The 19,165-nt window shown below is 36.2% G+C and overlaps 1 protein-coding gene and 1 long non-coding RNA gene across 5 annotated transcripts in view; one reads left to right on the forward strand and one right to left on the reverse strand.

Moving 5' to 3' along the window:
* The first annotated feature begins 3,575 nt into the window (after nt 1–3,575).
* LOC138129696 (ankyrin repeat domain-containing protein 29-like) overlaps nt 3,576–19,165 on the forward strand; it is a 263,705-nt gene continuing 248,115 nt past the window's right edge. For 2 of the 4 annotated variants that reach the window (XM_069045973.1, XM_069045974.1), the window contains exons 1-3: nt 3,576–3,820; nt 5,591–6,176; nt 6,230–6,325. In XM_069045973.1, coding sequence (XP_068902074.1) covers nt 3,782–3,820; nt 5,591–6,176; nt 6,230–6,325 — 721 coding nt within the window. In that variant the 5' untranslated portion in view covers nt 3,576–3,781. Of the gene's footprint in view, nt 3,821–4,172; nt 6,177–6,229; nt 6,326–6,378; nt 6,847–6,898; nt 6,950–6,999; nt 7,244–19,165 lie in introns of those variants that run through there. The other 2 variants (XM_069045975.1, XM_069045976.1) reach the window with 2 other exon arrangements.
* LOC138129711 (uncharacterized) lies at nt 13,480–16,669 on the reverse strand. Its single transcript, XR_011159351.1, has 3 exons — nt 15,635–16,669; nt 14,991–15,074; nt 13,480–14,695 (listed from the first exon to the last, which is right to left on the reverse strand). It is a non-coding gene; the product is annotated as an uncharacterized lncRNA (long non-coding RNA).

Genomic DNA, 19,165 nt, shown 5'->3' on the forward strand with positions numbered 1-19,165 from the left:
AAATGGTCAAACGCTTTTGTCTACCGCTTTGAAAAAATCCGATTTGCGATCTTTCCGATTGTTAATTGAATCCGGAGCTGATCCACGATTGGCTGAAGCTGGGATTAAAAAAAAAAAAAAATGGCTAAAGACCACGACTTTGCCGTTTATATGAATTCACTGGATCTAGAATCCAAAATAAAAAAGCTCACGATTCGAGGTAACTGAACTGATATTTAAACTATGTCAATATTAAAAAATATCTTTTACAGAAAATGGTGCTTCCAAGGGGTTATCGACGAAAAATACCTCATTCATCCAAGGTAATTAATTCTATATTTTAATTGCATTAATATATCCGACAATATTTCGGGTGCAACTGGTCATGAAGAAGCTCCACTTCATGTGAATAAGCATATACAGAGTGTCCCCAAAAAAAAATACGAGTCCATAGCTCCCTTATTTATCGGAGGATTTTAATTATCTATACACCAAATTAAATGGTTGTTAATAGGCTACAAAATGGCCTAATAAATTCAAGTATAGCCCTATGGGCTTCAAGGGTAAACTGTCAAAATATTTTTTTTCAAATGGGATTACATAATTTTTATTAGTAATTCTGATAGAGATTTTAATTCTGAAAACAACAATGTATCACAAGTGTAACTTCACATTAAAAAAAATAACATTAACTTTTGAAACAAATGACGAGCATCAAGCGAAAAGCTATCAAAATGCACTGCGTTACAGTGTAATAACCAAATTAAAGTAGCTGGAAAAACAAATTACAAATAATAACATGTGGGATTGCGCAGATATGCCGCCAATGTTTAGCGCAAAATGAAACATAGACGATAGTAGCGTTTTTTTACATTTTTTTTTTGTGAATTTTTGGTATTTAAGTGTATATTTGTGATACATTTTTGTTTTCAGAATAAAAATCTATATCAGAATTACTAAAAAAAAATATGTAATCCCGTTTGAAAAAAAATATTTTGACAGTTTACCCTTGAAGCCCATTGGGTTATACTTGAATTTATTAGGTCATTTTGTAGCCTATTGACAGCCATTTAATTTGGCGTACAGATAATTAAAATCTTCCGATAAATAACGGAGTTATGGACTCGTCTTCTTTTTTGGGGACAGCCTGTATGTATAAGATTTGCTTTTAGATTATAACAAAATTATTGAGCATTGACAATGTGAATTATTTACTACTAAAATATCCTGTTTGTGTAACTTATTTTTAGACATCATAAAATTCTTCACAAAGTTAATGCACGCACTACCTTAAGTTTCGAAATACCTACAAATTTTAATTCCAGAACCATCAGATTTGGACATCTTTAACAATCCAGGAATCCCTTACTGCTTGAACAATTTTATCACTAACCCCCAATTTCATAATCAGCCTAAAGTTACTTTAACATTAAAGTTCACCATTTACCATAGAAATATACTGTTGAAACAATCCATTAAAGTTACGTTAAAATAAAGTCGACTTTAAGTTTTTTATGAAACTGGCCCTAACACTTTTAACAATTTTCCAAACTTAATAACGGGTGCGCACTCTCAATCAGGCCCCTTATTGTTGCTCCCTAATCGATATCTTCCCATATTTCCCTCTCTCGCTGTCTTACCTTGTGAAGGTTAGCTGTAGGAGGCATTTGCTCTTGCAAACATCCTCCCATATTATCCTACAGATGTTCCCTTGGATTCAGGTCTGGACTTCTTGCTGGCCAGTTCATAACCTGAATACCAACGTCCGGAAGATACTCTCTCACTATTCTGGCAGTATGAGATTTTGCGTTCTTTTGCATCAGAATGAAATCATCCCCAAAATAAGGTACAAATGGGACACGTGAGTTTCCAAAATGTCTGTAATGTAATTACGACTATTCAAGAACCGACGATTTACAACGTGCAAGCCTGTGGTAGCCGTTAGAGAAATGCCACCCTAAACCATCAGAGATCAACCACCAAATCGAATCAATTGCCTGATGTTACATACGCTCCGGAAATCCTCAGAGGAAAAACTGTGCAGTACTGGCCTTCCGTATTTCCTGAGTAGGTGTGGTAGAAAACTGCGGGGACTTGGCGGACTGTTCAGGCGGCCGGATGAGAATTAAAAAAAAAAAAACGATTCTGAATAACTGTGCAGGTCAAAGTAGCAGACCGATCGGAGTGTGTGTGGCATTGCATCAGTTCAGTTTGGTTGAGGCCGTCTTTCAGACAACGTAAGCCGAACATTTCTGGAAGAGTTTATCAAGATTTAATAGTCGAAACCATACTTTTGGCAGGTGAAAAGTAAACTCTATTATGATAGAGTGAAAAAGAAAGCTGTCTATACGCAAGCGATTTTTGTTATTGACATGTTAATTATTCCTTGGTACTGTAATGGTTCGAATAGGTTCGCTCAATTAAGAATTTTTATTTTAAATATTTAATTTCAACAAAATGTTCATAACAACCATTCATTGGGGAGCGGAATTTTTGTTGGTTATAATTTTATGTTTCTCGATGCCTTTGTCGGCACAATAATCCCTAAAAGTGGCACATAATAGCATATTATATCATAAAGAGTAGAAGTGAGTCTTTTTTGTGGCAAGCCCAGAGATTGAAGACAGAGACGCAGTCGAGCTATTTATTATACAAGTGTCTTATAAAGCAAATAAGTCACGACAGAAATGTTTAACTACGAGAGCTTGCTAGAGTGGGGTAATATTTCTTGAGTGACTTATTTGCTGTTAAGGCACGAGTAATACATAGTTTTATCCAACACCGACAGATGTTGAAGAAGTCACATCGAGTTTGCTACCGAAGAAATCCAGAGATGCTTATTACAAGGAATTAAATGACTTCAATAACTGGAAACAAGAAAATGATGTTTCTGGGGTAAGCAAAGACTGTTGGGTTACTTCTTTAACGCCAAAAAAAGAGTTGTTCTAATTTTATGTATGTATTACATTTTTTGATGTTCAATAAACTGTTCAATTCTCTCTAAACTGTTTAATTTTATAAAAACAGTTTAATTAAGGGTTCATAAGTCCATTAGTGTTTTATAGACCTCATAATATATTCAAAATCGGCATTATTATGACTTCATAATAAACAGGTGTTGGATAAAAGTAGGATTCATATTCAATAAATTTATAGTTCTAGTTTATAGTACCAAAGTACTGTTGGACATATTGCTTAGGCTTATTTCAGATGACGGTAAGACAGACCTAGCGAAGCCAGGGTGCAATATCTTCAATATCTTGTACATTGAATGTAACATTTAGTGTAACGAATAGGTCCATATTTTCTACAAAAAAGAAAATTGATATTTTAAAATATTTTTACTTGATATTTTAATGACTACTTAACAACGTACTACTAAGTTGTTCCACGTATACATACGTTAAAAGACGCAGAATTTAAAAAAACCGTTTGCCGTGTTTTTGCATTTTTTTTTTCAAAAATTAATACTGTGCGTTTTATGAATTTTGTGCGTTACTTTATCATAACCCTGTATAAACTAGGTACATGCTACTAATACAGGAACAACAAAAACCGTGATTCAAGATTAACTGATAAGTGATGATAAGCTTATCAATCAATTTACGCCCTATTATGACACTTGTCGTTACTTGTAAATTAGTGAATGTAATTAGAAACTGTGAACTTTGAGCACGTAAATACATTAACTTACACAGTTTTAATTTTTGTTATCTGTTTTGGTTATCTGAGAGTTTGGTATATTTCGGATGTGTTTTAGTAATTTACCCGATAAAGTTTGAGATAAGTATATTGTTTTGTGATGGATCCGTCTATGGTAACATTGAATGAAAAACATTCGGTAAGAATAGTATATTTCAAACCAAGGTAAGAAAGTGCTTTCTTGCAGACCGCAGGCAAAGATTATAAACCGAGCCGTAGCCGAGGTTTGTAAGTGCCCAAGGTCTGCAAGGGCACTTTCTTAACAAGGTTTGAATACTATTTTTTTCCCTACCGGTACAACTTCGTTGAAAAAAGCCCAAAAAAGATGGTTATATTCCTGATTAAAACGAAAATTTTGAGAATTGAATAGTAGGCTGGGTTATTTGTTTAATTAACTTATCATCGCATTTGAAGATTTGACGTTTGTTCGAAAATTTGAAATAAACAGGATAAATTAATCAACCTACCTAGCTTATCTGTTTATTTTTCAGATTATATGATTGACCTACCAACTTGCTTTATTGAATTGGCTTTCATTTATCAATAACTTATTTCACATTTGACACTTTTGACATTTGTATTTTGGTACAGTTTTACCATAAACATTTCATGATTCACTTTCTTACCTTAGCCAGAAAGTTGAATTTTCTCACCTCAAATGAGGTATTCACAGCCTATGATTCTAACCGGTAGGGAAAAAAATATTTTTCAACATACATAGGTCTGTATTTACCACTTTACTACTTTGTAAAAAATTATGTGATAACCAGAATTATCGATATTGAAAATGATTCAAAAGTTCCCGATCTTGAATAAAGACAACAAGAAATTTCATTTAGATAAATACCTACAAGATAAAAAATTCGAAATTTGAATTTTCTGTTTTAAACTCTTTTTCCTTCAAACTTTACAGTGCTAAAGTATGGTCGCTGAACAGATGGAGCAATAAAAAAAGGGATGTGGCGTTAATTGCGCAGAACGATATACGCCGAAGCCTGTTTCACAATGAGGCAGGTTCTTTGCCATTTGACATTCTCATAAGAATATGATAGACTGAGAAAAATGTTGCATTCATTGACGTGCACATTTTCTCCAAACATGAACACGTGGTCAAACTGGCGAAGCGAGGTTAAAATCAATGAGATGCCGTCAAGTAATTTTTGTGGGTGTACATCAGGCTTTCAAAAATATGCGCACGTTTTGAATAAGCCAATGCTGCTGTTTAAAATACGCGGGCACTAGGGGGCGGTTTTATTACTCCATCTGTTCAGCGACCACACTTTAAACTACTTTTTCATTTAAGACAAGCTAAAAATATTTATATTCCAAGTCTGATTGCTTTTTAACAATTTTTGAGAATTTTCTACGCATTGTTTCTGCTCCTGCAAACTTGAGATACCTAAGTGCAGCAGTCATTCAAGAATGGGAAGAAATAAACCAAGCTGTCATTCAAGGAAGGAATTGTCATGGCGAATGGACGCTGTAATTCAAGCTCGAGGAGGCACATACTATATTGAGATTTCCCAATAAAGTTTTTATTTGTTAATTTGTTGTTGGAATATAAGTGTGTAGCCGATGGTGCACTAATATTTATGTCAAGTTTTGTGGCATTCTTCTTTGCATATGGATGGTTTGACTCTGACCACAATATCGTTGATCATACTTTTATCAACAAATAGTAAAAAATAACTCTCACGAAGTTCAATCTACATGCTAGTTACTCTCTAATAGATTCAGTCATCACGCTGGTAACAGAAAAATTAAAATGCTTCTTTATCTACCTCTTCGAGTTCTAAATGTCAAATTTTGAAAATTGTTTCATTATAGCTGCATTTTTAGAACTTTTATTTTACATTTTGCAACCCGTATTGTTTATTTCCAGTTTGTTAAATATGTTCATATGTTTTAGAGGCGATTATACAATGCTCTATTGAACAGTGATACCACTGTTCTTACCCAAATGTTGAGAGAAGGTTATAACATGAGTAAAATTGTGTTTGGGTTACCAACGTGGTCCGCTAAATATACACCACTCGAGTTCGTAGTGTACAAGAATAAGCTTCTCCTTGTCCATTTTTTGCTGGAGAAAGGTATAAATCCCAATGTAGGAGCAACAACAGGAAATACTCCTTTGCTCATCAGTATCAAAGCCGGGTTTCATCAAATTAGCGAGAAATTAATAATTGCGGATGCAAATACCTGTAAACTGGATATAAATGGTAAAACTCCTTTATATTGGGCAGTGGACAGAAGAAACACAAATATAATAAATCTCCTGTTGGATCACGGTGCTGAATTTACCATTCATACAGCTTTATTACATGCTATTGATTTAGGCTATTTAGATGTGGTACAGTTATTGGTAGAAAGGGGAGCTCCTCTTAATGTGGTGTCTTCAGGAACTCACTTAACTGTAGCTATTACGCGAGGACATTTGGATATTGCAAAATATCTAATAAGAAGCGGTGCAGATGTAAATTTGACTAGTGAATATGGTAACCTTCCTGTAAAAGTGTGTGTCGAAAAACTTAATTTTGAAATGATGCAGGAACACCCTTAAATATAGCAATTCGCAAAGGACATTTGGATATTGTAAAAATTCTAGCAGAAAGCGGTGCCGACGTAAATTTGACTAGTGAATATGGTAACCTTCCTCTAGAAGTGTATATCAAAAAACTTAATTCTGAAATGATGCAGGAACACCCTTAATTATAGCCGCTCGTGGAGAGCATTGGGATATTGTAAAATTTCTAATGGAAAGTGGTGCCCAATTAAATTTGGCTGATAAAAATCTTCCTGAAGTGCGCGTCGAAAAACTTAATTTTGAAATACTCAATCACATAGTTGAAAAAGGTTTCAAAGTAGATGCAACCCTTGCAAATTCTTCCCTTGTATGGTCGTTAGAATTGGAAAAATTAAATCTGGTAAAATATTTCATAGAACAAGGTGCAAATGTCAATCAAAAATATCAAAATGGTCAATCACTTTTGTCTACCGCTTTGAAAAATTACGATTTGCGATCTTTCCGATTGTTAATTGAATCCGGAGCTGATCCACGATTGGCTGAAGCTGAGATTAATGAAAAAATGACTAAAGACCCCGACTTTGCCATTTATATGAAATCACTGGATCTAGATTCCATGATACAAAAGCTCACGATTCGAAGTAACTGATTTCATATTTATATTGCATCAATATTAAAAAAAAACTTTTACAGAAAATTATGCTCCCAAGGGGAAATCGACGAAAAGTGTCCCATTTTTCCAAGGTAATTAATACATTATTTTAGTTGCATAAATATAATCGACAATCTTTCAGGTAGAACTGGTCTTGAAGCTCCACGATGGCAATCCTGAGATTTTACGTTTGCTTACATTTACGGAAAATCTTAAACATGTGGGGCCGAACAAAATAGACACGATTTCTGCAAGAATTTATAAAATTAGTTTTTAGTTTATCGCACAACATTTTTGACAAATGACAACCTGAATTATATACTACTAAAATGTCTTGTTTGTGTAACTTATTTTTAAACATTATTATAAGACTTATTTTCTTGCAACATCTTCTTAATTTATCTTTCATAACAACTCTTAGTTAATAACTTTCTTGTTTATTTAAATGCATATAAAAACGCACATTTTTAAGAAATAACGGTAATCGTTTCTTGACTCTTTTAAAATACAGGGTATTTCACGACTGATAATGAGCCCGACGGAATTGAAAATGAAACCCACAATACATTTTCGAAAAAAGCTGGATATTTTAATTTCAGCAGCCAGCATTTTTTCGGAAATGTATTGTGGGTTGCATTTTCAATTTCATCGGGCTCACTGTCACTCGTAAAATACCTATAAGGCATTCACGATCTTTTAAGGACCGAGTTGGCTATGACCATCTAGTGATTTTGTTGGCAATACCTCGGTGATAACTAAATTCCCTAAAGGAAATTGACACTTTTTGTGTTACGTTAGGTTGTTTTCAGATTAGGGTTATATTTTCAGAATAGGTACATTGTTGCCGGATCTCTTAAATCTGGTCTGTCCTTTTTAAATTAAATTAAATCGTTTAATAGCAATTTTTTATCGTCATAAAATTATTTTGGCAATTTTTACTGTTCCTTTGACGGAAATTTAAATTATTTTTACACTCTTAATAAATCATCTAGTTTCTTACGAATATTAAAATAATAAATGTGGCAATGCGGTGGTAAGAAAATGTCGAACAGACACTGACAGAAAAAAGAAATTGGATCCGTTCATCCGTTGCATCACTGAGTCAGTTAGTCCAACATGAAAAGAAAAAATCATAGCCAACTCGGTCCCAAAAAGATCGTGAATTCGTGAATGCCTAATACTCCGTATTTGTGACCAAGTCACATATTTCTTTCTTGTTGATATAAAAATTTTACAACCTTGTCAAAAAGACTCGAAAGTTTAAAATTATTCTCTGTCAAATTGACACAATAATTGTTAGAGGTAGAGTAAACAGGTACTATAATAAAGTAAAAATAACAAGTAAAAATGTAAAAAGAAAGAGTGTGTGCTTAAGACCGCACGACAGAAGTGAAAACTTCTATGATGCTCGTTACTGATTTTAAGTAATATGTATGTACTATTCAGGACACGGAATCTTGGCCACAAATGACATTTAACTGACAAATAGGTGTGAACTAGCCTTATTGAATATAACCCATGGAGGTAGTATTATAGTAGTTAATACTACCTCCATGATATAACCCAACTTTTGACTCAATAGTGACATTTCCCTGCTTTTTTAATGTCACAAGAAAAACTTCAAAGTGATCTTTAATAATTGTCATTTATTAATGACACTAATGCTTGGTTTACATCATTTTTTTAGAAATGTCTAAAAATTGTTGGCTAAGATTCCGTGTCCGGAATAGTACCTATTCTATAAAAAATATACGGTGTGGAATAAAATGATTTACATCTAGTTACCTTTGCATTACCCTTGTAAAAATACGAAATGCCGCTCTATAAAAAAAAGAAAGCCTAACCTCAAAATATTCCAAAATTCCAAATGTGATTTATTGCGAAGGGATGATATGAATGCAAAGTAGAGAATGAAATTAAAAAGGAGCTAACAAAAGCAAGTCACAGCTAGTGTTGAAAGTGGCCACCAACGTTTTTTAATTCAATTTAGTAAATTGTAACAATTGTCAATTCGATTGATGACATTTATTGACAGAACTAATAGTTCGGCACTTCAAAAAAAAAAGTAGAGCGGCACAGGAAAATTTACATGTGCAAAAGTTCCAAAGGTAACTAGATGTAAATCATTTTATTCCACACTGTATCATTATGGATGTCTTGGAGGAATAAGGAGCAAGGCATAAATAATTAATATTATTTAATTGAAATCCAATGCTGTTTTTAAAATAAACACCAAAAATCTGTATTTTTCAATAGAAACTGCTTTTAGGGTCCGCTTTTAGCGCTCTAAAAAAATTTGTGAGGTTGGTTTGGATGTTTGAGTTTTATTTTCTTGACAATGATATTGAACAAAACACAAGTTTTCATAGCAATACCAATACCCTGTATTATGATAATTTGTCTATTCGGGGAGTTCTTAGACGCGTTAAAATTAGTCTTCGGGTGTTACAATACAATATTTATTACGACATTTAAATGAAGCCAAGGAAATCTTCAATAGTTAATTTTCACTTGAAACATTTTACATCTAAAAACGCACTTGTGTAATCGCGCCTTATTAAATCATCAGCCAAGTTAAACACATCGCCAGAACCAAAATATCCGAACTGTACGAATTGTCTTCATTTCCAGAACACAATTCTTGAACAATTTTCTCTGGAATTGAATATTTCGGATGTGTCTCGATATTTTTATCCTCGGCCCAAATCGTCACATTTTCTGTCGTTTCTGCGTCTAGATGCTTCGACTCAATGCGGAACGCCATCATCCTGCAATTTTTCTCGCAAAACTTATTCGAAAATTGTTTGAAAGGGTTGTTCGTCAAATCGATATCGATGAAACTGTGACCATCAAAAATTTCTTCGGGCAACCACTCCACAAAATTGTTTTTCCAACGCAAGGTCGCATTTTCTGCAGTCATCCCGTTGAACACACCTTTGTCTACTTTAGAAATCTCGTTAAACTCCAGAACAATATTCGGACAATTTCGTTCGAAGAAGGTAAACGATTCCTTTTCTATAAATTTAATTCGATTTCTTGACAAGTCTAGTGTTCTCAGTTGCGGTGTTTGGAGAAAAGATTTAGGGTTCAACTGAATCAAGTTATTTTTGAGTAGTTCTATCGTCTCTACATTTGGTAAATTGTCGAACGCTTCATTTTCAATCGACTCTATTTTGTTGTTCACCAGGACAATTAAACGACATTGTAAATTTTTAAACATGCCTTTTCGCACTATTGGGAACTTGTTGTTTATGAATACAAGACTGTTAAATACTTTGTACATTTGTTTCGAAAAGCATTCTGGTTCAATTTCTTCAATTTGGAAATTGCTGAATTGAACTAAATTAACCTTATGAGTGATGTGGAGGTGCTCACAACACAGTTTGGTTAAATTCTGGTTTCCAGCACCAATGGAACCTCCATTAAATCTGCTGCTAATGACGGTTGAGTTATAAATCTTCCGCATGATCTTATTTGAGTCGATTAGTGTATAGGTTATGGTACTTAGCAGACCGTTCTTACATGCAAAATTAATATTCACCGTTTGACACAGCAAAAGAAACGCGAAGAACAGTTTCGGTGACATTTTCTCTTCTTACTGTGTGTCAGCAACTATCGACTAGTCTACAATACCTCGTTGCTTAATTTTAATGGCATACACTTACTGTTGCTCAAACAAGTTTCCCTCGTTTTTATGATATAAATTGAAATTCACTTCAATAAGTGAAAAAAAAAGAATCAATAAAATAAGTGGATGATGCGTTTTTTTTTGGGCAATGACTTACGTAGACTATAGAGTGGCAATTTAAAGACTCCATTTAAGAATGTTTTGAGCGCCAAAGAAGAAACGCTAACATCATGATCTTTGATATAGCTGAATGTTCTTCAAATGACACTAGGTACTAAGGTTGAGCGGATAAAGAAAGAGAAAAAATACGTTACATCAATGGACCTCCAAAAACCGTTAAGTCAATTCAGTTCCTCCACTTAAAAAAACTCGTTGCATAAGACCCTACGCCACTGGTTTTTTAAACTTAAGTTCGTACTTCAAGAGCCGTCTTATGAAACTTTAATATACAGTGCGTTCGTAAAGTTCGGAATTGTTGCGATTTATATTGTAGAGCCTTTATTTGAAGTAAAAGAAAATACAATTATATCAGAACGACCTAGTTTCTAACAAAGGTTAGGTATAGCGAACTACCGAAAAAAAAAAAACACAGCTGCACAAAAAAAAATCATGCACCCTCACCCCCTTCTAAAATTGGAAGCCTCAGCCCATAATTTGGTAGGTAATTCTTTCATATGGATGATCATCGACCGCGCACTTTCCACCAAAGTTCTATTTTCTCGTTTGGAAGCCCCGTTTTGTTGTCATTTGGACAAATTTCAATTTTATTGCATGGTTTCTAGTGATTATTGAATATGGGGTTGGTACTGATATGTACTAAAATTCAGTGTTAAAAATGTGATGCCATTTGAATCTGAATCCATGTTTTAGATAAAAATAAACTATTAAAGGGGTAGATTATTATTGTACCTAACAACATTTAGGAAACAATTTGAAATTTAATTTTCAATTAAATGACATTACTTCGTAAATACCAATCCAATTCCATTAAAATAAAAGTCACTAGATTTTATATTTAAAAAAATGAAATTAATAAAGCCGAAACAGAAAAAATAGCATGTTACACTCGTTTCACAAGACATGTTGTCACACTCGTTCCTTTAGAGCACCCTCTCGTTCGACAATATACAGGTTATTCAGGAGACTTCCGATAAAAATTTCGTTACATGCAACCCAAAATACAAAAAACCCCTAGAACTTGATATTTTATTTAATTCGAAACAAGTTAGCAATCTAAGTAGCTTAGCGAATAAGATTAATCATGACACTTTCTCTTTATTGAGGTTATGAACAAAAGTTAAAATAAAATAAAAATAAGATCACTGTAATATCCCAATTCAAATTCAAATTGCCGCCGCCGAAACAAACACAGAAGGAACTAGTTAGTTCTTTTATTGCGTACTGTTGGTACCGGAAACACGGGACTCTACCACAGTATAACTCTACTCTCAGCGTCCTAGATAAAGAAGAGAATAGATTGGCCACTCTCTCAGATTCAACGGATAACAAGTTTCAGCGCCATCTATAGTGGCCGCAAAAAAGTTTTACGAAGAGTCGGTAAAAAGTTGATTGTAGGCCTGTAATCGTGCTACGGCGGCAAAATTGAATCCTGTACTATGCACTGCTTCCAAAAAATTTTTTAGGGTGATAATTCAAAATAAGGTCAAATAAAATGTTACAATATTTATTATAAAACAAGTAAGAATACAAAAATTGATATACGAGCAAAGCGAATGCATAAAACAAGGCGTTTCTACATATGCAAAAGGCCGGCAAAAAAAAAACTAGCCATCATTTAAATGTCAGTGTCAAAAAAGCATTAATTACACATTTGGATTTTGACGTAACACAAAAGTGATGTCTGGTTTTAATTGTATGTATTTCAATTTAAAAAAAAAACGGGAAATGTCAAAAAAAAACCGACACGTTTCTTTTCATGTTTGTCAGTTTGAAAATAGCTTTTTAGAAATAGATTACAATTTTTTGACGGTATATCAGTTTATAAATAAATAATTCAATGACATAAAGTGTTTAAAAATTATTTGATAGGTACTGTCGAGTAGACAATTAATTGACAAATATGTGGCGACCTCTATCGACGCACCACAACACGTACGTGTCGACACTAGGGGGAGCCAAACCGAAGGGATAAAAGACGCCGCATCCCTTAGACTCGCTCTCTCGCCGATCAACTTCAACCACCGCACCACCAACCACGCCGTTCACCATTTTGTTATTCATTTGTTACTTGTTTGTTATTCATCGTTGTTACCGTTATTGTTACATTAAACTCAAATCACGCATCGAACCGTCTCATTCATTCCGGACCAACAAAAGTACTCCACAAATATTTAAAACCAAAATTACATTACGAAATGTCATTTCCCGTTTTTTCAAATTCACCTACATTTTGAATAATAATAATAATAAATACCTATTATACACATTTATACACAATTTTTAATAAATATACAGGAGAACGAAACAACAACAATTGACCATTTCTATCTCAACAATTAATGACACAGATTACTTCGGAAAAGGTATTTGAATTTACTTTTTTTTGTAATATTTTTCAGATTGTAGTGCAAGTAACAAAAAATTTTGAACGACTTGTTATTCCTTTGACATATAAATGTAAAACTGGCTTTATGGTCAACTAACCTCATTTTTTATTTTTGCCTTTCCTGTCATGTCACCAGTGACAGATTAGTCAATCATAGATTAACACAAAAATTTTGGTGTGCCTATGTCGGCTTACGAATGGTGAACGTGGATGAATCTTAATCGTTTCGTCTTTGCCGTCGAAATTACGAAAGTCGCTGCAGCCCCTAGGCTATCGAGTGGTGTAGAATGTAGATACGTACCTATCTAGTTCTTAGAGGTTTAGCATCAACACAAAATCAGGAATGTCTCCATCATAGATGAAACCAAATTTAGTTCTATTTACGTCAAGACAGAACGACCCCAAAAATTCAAAGTACAGATCAATCCACAATACTAACAAATTATAACATTTATTTATTAAACTTAAAATTAAAAGTTTAAAATAAAAAAAACTTTAGGTACAACTAAAACTGAAGAAGTCAATATTTGATCATTGCTCCATTTTGTTGTACAACCAAGAGCAATCTATTCCTCATGGACAGGCACAGATTTCGGTGATAGTTCGGGGGTGCTTCGTTCTGTTCCACGGAAGACACCTGCCTTCTTCCAGAACCTGGACGCCGAACCACCGTCCCAGTGTGTTCCCACTTCCGCATAATGGCATGGATAGTGCCCTTCGATAACCCTAAATTCGTCGAAATTTGCCCATACGACATACCCCTCTGGTGAAGGGTTACAATTTTGGCTTTAGTAAATTCAGATACGGCTGGCATTGTATCAATAAATTATTATTATAAACTTGAGACGTTTACTTCAAACCGTCAATTTTTCGATTTAATTTATAAACGTCATAATAACAGTAAAGGGCAGCTTACATTGACATTTTTTGATATGCCAAAATTTGATCGTTCAAAATTTTTTGTCCGCCATAGTATAATAAAAAATAGCGTATAATACACGTTTTAAGGGTCTTTAAAGCACTTGCGCTACGCGTCGCGTTTTAAAGGCTTCCTTATAAACAATATTGTATAATGAGGGACATGGAATCCTGGACAGTCTGTTATTGTCATTTCAAAAAGTGTCAATGTAAATGCACCTTTACCGTCATTATGATTGATATTTTCAAAAAAACTGTCAAATTAACTTAAGCTTGGTTATGAGTAGCTAAGGTATGGTTTAGAAATGTTGACAATGAATGACACATCTGCCCAGTTTTGCGTGTCCCCAATAGTAAAACAATACTCGTAAAAAAATAAAATAAATACAAATTCCAATATTTTTTTAAAGATAATTGGATTCATCTCTTACTTTGAGTGGGAGTGGTAAAAAAAGAAGTCCTCACCATCTTGGTCTGTGGTAAGTAAAGAGCGATCAAATTAATTTGTAATCGAGTCATCCATGGATTTGAATCCGTATGTCTTTTAGATTGATATGTCCAGATCTAACCTGTGTTTTTTGTTCAAGAAACGACATACGATTTCGGATTCATGGATAACTCGATTACAAATTAATTTGATCACTGGATATGTCTTTTCTGGCTCTTCCACAGACCAGGATTCAGGAGAATGCCCAATGATGGTAGGAGGTAAAGCTCGAAGCGCATCTAAATTAAAATAAGTATCAATTAGGTATTTGAACTAACGGGTGACTATTAAAATTTTCACTTGGAGTTGGCTTTGAAGGAGTTTTTATTTTTTCTGTTACTTTAGACACACGCAAGAACGAAGGACAAATGTCACTCAGTACAATTGAAACATAACCAAATTAAGAGAAAAAACATTTATTGAAATGTCAAACTTGACAGTGTCTAAGGTGCAACGGAAAACAAAGAATGATCCATAGCCAACCCAAAGTGAAAATTTTAATAGTCACCCGTTATAACATAAGAACAGACCTACCTTTTATTTTTTCAGGAGTAACATATTTATATTCTTCCTGAAGGTGACTGAAGCAGTCTTCTGTCTTGGAAGATTCCTTAACGCCTGAGAAACAAACATAATATAAATAATTAAATTTTATCCCACCTCCACCCGGCGGCCCGGCAATTTTGCCGGAGTACATACACTATTACGGATATTACTGTCAAGTAATAGTGCAGTGCTTATCAACATAATTACCGGCGTCTCGCCTCCGCATTTTGACTTTGTTGTGTATTATGTTCTGTGTCAATGTTAAGGAACTTCCTCACGATGTGACATGAGTATAATAATATACCTTTTTGAATTTCAACTACCAATGTGTTATCTAAATCCAGAATTTTTAAATTTTTAAAAAGAGATTGCGGTACTATTCCCGTTACTGAAATTACAAGTGGTAAAATCGAAATTTTTTCTAAACACCAAAGATTGCTCATAGCAACGGACAGCTCTAAATATTTATTAATTTTTGTGTTATATGTCTGTGTTATATTATGTGAATTTGGAACAGCTATATCTAAAAGATATGCTTGCTTTTGTTGTTTATTTAAAATTATAAATTTTGATTTTTCGTAAACATCGATTGATTATTATCAAAGTTTAAAAATTTAATTTTTACAGCCTACCTGTGTCAGCATTTCCATGTTTATCGATGACGGCTCGCGTATAAAACCAGGTACTACGTGACGATCGAGAACTGAGGAAAACGCGGAACAGGAGACCGGGACGCAAGGCGTCATTCGATGACCAACCTCGAAGGGTACCACTCATAGTTCCAGAGTTGGATGGTTAAGTTACGAAAGGACAATAAATCTTCATTCAGTTCCTATTTTCTTTTTTTACTCTGACATCAGAAGTGGGATAAAAGACCCGAATAAGTGGTGCAGTGAAAAATAGTTGTTGTAGTGAACAAGTACGCAAGAAATAATGCCCCGTTCACGAGCCGCCTCGAGATCACGCTCCAGATATGGACCCCGGGACTTGGGACTTCGGAGTACCAGGTCCAGGCCCAGATCTCATGACAGTCGACCCAAGCATCGCAGGTCGGGGAAGGAAGACGGCGTCATCGTCGTAGGACCCCGAGGTCGACAACGGAGGGTCGTTCAGGGAGAGCTCGGAAGCGACACCCGAGCCAGAGTCGTACCAGCTCCTAACGCACGGAGAAGACGGTCCCGCGTCTGAGTGAGATTATATTTAAAGGAATGTCGGACGTGGTAAGATGGGTAAGACAACGAAACGAGGTAAGCGACGGGACCATTAGCAGCCAATATTGCATATCTCCGGTTGGACGGTAGAGTAACGAGCCATTTAGCCCTATCAAAATTGCGGGAACCAGCAGAGGTCTGGTACGGAGGTCTTCCGACTCGTTTTTTTACCCGGGCCGAGTGGAAGGAGGGGTTAACGCAAAATTTCGTTCCGAAACGCGATCCCATCAGCTTGTTATTTAATATGTTCGCTGGCGTCCCCAAATCGCACTAACCGTCTTCTTTTGAAAAACTGGCGCTAATCCATCAATTGAAAATTCCACGGAGTCCGAAAGACCAGGTAAAGTTGGTACTGGAAGGTATCAAGGACGAGAAAAGGAAATTCACGATTTACGCCGCGGAAAATAAAGAACTAACACCCTTATCGGCCTCTTAAAAACGCCAAAATCATCGGTTACGTCATCGGCGTCAGACGCGACCCAGTCAAGTACCTCTCGGGTTCCAAGAGGAACACGACAAAACCAGAGCCGACCAGTAACTAGAGTAATGGTGGGTTCATGCACAAGGAATTAACAGTAGCATGAATTTAATTTAATTTAACGTAATCTACTTTTACACTAAACTAAAAAGAGCCGTTCATGCAGGCTGCCAAATGTGAAAATAAATTCGTCCTGCGTTTGCGCAGAACATGTTTATCATTAAAAAATTTGGCGCGATTTGACCGGGCGTGCTTCGAAGTTTCGACTCGCGAGTGTTATTATTTATCCAGAATCAGTTCGTGTAATAATGAAGATTTCAAGACAAAGAAGAAGAAAAATAATAACTGCTATTGCAATGATGTTGCTTTTATCCGCAGCATCAGTGGTAGCGGTGCAGTCTACGGGACCAAGACGTCCTCGTCGATGGGCCGTACGCCCCCTTAATCGTGAACGAATTACCTTTGGACATTATCACAGTTTGGTACAGTTTATTAAACAAAATGATAAGGAACAGTTTTTCAAGTATACAAGGTTGTCTCCGGCGTTATTTAATGCGCTACTGGCAATTGTTGAGCAACATTTGGCGAAACATCCTGCAGGTATTCTGTTTTTTCAGTTTATTTTTGTAGTCGGAATTTCTTTTGTCATAGAGTAGTGTAAACCCTCTAACTAAATCAATTAACGCCCCATCATCCATTATTGGGGAAATGTACGTATTAATATAATAATACAGTCGTCGAATATTTAAACACCACAGGTAAACAGTAAATACTGGTTTTTTAGAACACCAAACTATGAAATATGAAATTCTCATGAACATGACAAATAGACAAATTGACCACATTGACCACAACATGACATTTGAATTTGACGCACATTTGACATCTTGCCGTTTCCCACACATGCGCAGAATAGAATTCATTTAATTTTTAACAGCAAAGATAAAAGTTGCCCAACTTTCGGTTAAACTAAATTAAATTAAAGTATCTAAATGTGTGCATGAACGACTCTGGTAAATTGTCATCATTTAACTTTTCAAAAAGTTAAATTAAATTAATGCTAGTGTTAATTCCTTGTGCATGAACCCACCATAAGATGCTTTACGTGAAATTAACGGGCCACGTACGCCGCTCGAATTTCATTCTAGGCCGGGAAGAATACTGATCAATAAGGACCGAAACGGGACACAAAACTCATCATTCGCCCACTTGGACGATCCATTATTTTAATTACTCTTTGCGGACTACGTTGGGAACCGAAACTCGCACACGTGCGGTCTAAGATGTTGACGGTGTTTTACGAAATACGATACCCTACATAACGGAATTCTGCGTCCGAGGTGTTGACGTCTTAACCAGACAGGATTTTACCCAACTACATGTACTACGGGAAGATGTTCATATTTTACGCAAAAATAAACCTGATACCGTCAACCAACGGTTTATGCGTCGGCTGCGCGCTACCGGGTGAATCAAATAACAAACCATTAACCCTTTATGCGGAGATTCTAGGCGTAATGACCCATCTGCGTGGCCTTCGCACGTTTACACGAAATAGTTACGACAAAATCTACAAATTCGGCAAGGACGCTTACAACGTCGGATATTCGAAACTGGCGACGACCGCTGCGAATCGGTAAATACGTGACCAGAGACGGGGTTAACGTGAGATGGAGGAATTGGAGGCGATGGCAGGCCTTTTGGATGTCCTTGATGAGTTCCCAGAGTGCGGGACTGATTATAATTCAGAAATGATCGGCGTTAGGCACTATCTTGGCGGAACGCGCATCACCGATCAACCACCGGCCGCGATCATTTTTATATTTTTTGAACGGGACGAAACACGAAACCCCCATCCCATACGCCGCGTTTATCACCCAGACAATCATTGCGAACATTCGGCTCGGGCTAAATGGCAAGGTCAATAAATCCATCGAGATAACTGCAAGCTACGCACTAATGAGGTATCGACAGATGACACAGGGTCAACTGGAACTAGAGAACCGGGAGATCCCCCATGCGGCGGCTGCACGAGCACGGGGGGAGTAGGAGACTGCCGAGTACCGGGCTGAGCAGAACAACGTCCGGACGTTGTGGATGATCCGCGGCGGCAGCCAGGCGGCCACGGGTACCAGTCGGGATTTGCTCCTGAGGTGGCGAGCCCCATCCGAGGTAGTGGAGGTGCTGAGCCACGACCGGGACGAGATAGCGGACCTCCCGGGGACTCCCCGATTGCAGTTGCGGGATAGTGGAGTGGCGGCGGCAGAGAGCAGGAGGCCGTGGATCCACTACGGGCTACGGGGAGAGGACAGTACTGGTCGAGTACTGGACAGGGCCAGGGAGGGTGGTGAGACCCTCTCTGGGGGGCTAAAATCGTGATCGGTCAGCACTCCGCCTGTGCGAGGCGTTGAGGGCTGAATTGCAGGTGTCTGATGCCCAGGTCACACGGGCCACGCCGGTGCTTCGGAGGTGAC

This window comes from Tenebrio molitor, chromosome 4, assembly GCF_963966145.1.
Source record: "Tenebrio molitor chromosome 4, icTenMoli1.1, whole genome shotgun sequence".
Taxonomy (NCBI): Eukaryota; Metazoa; Arthropoda; class Insecta; order Coleoptera; family Tenebrionidae; genus Tenebrio; species Tenebrio molitor.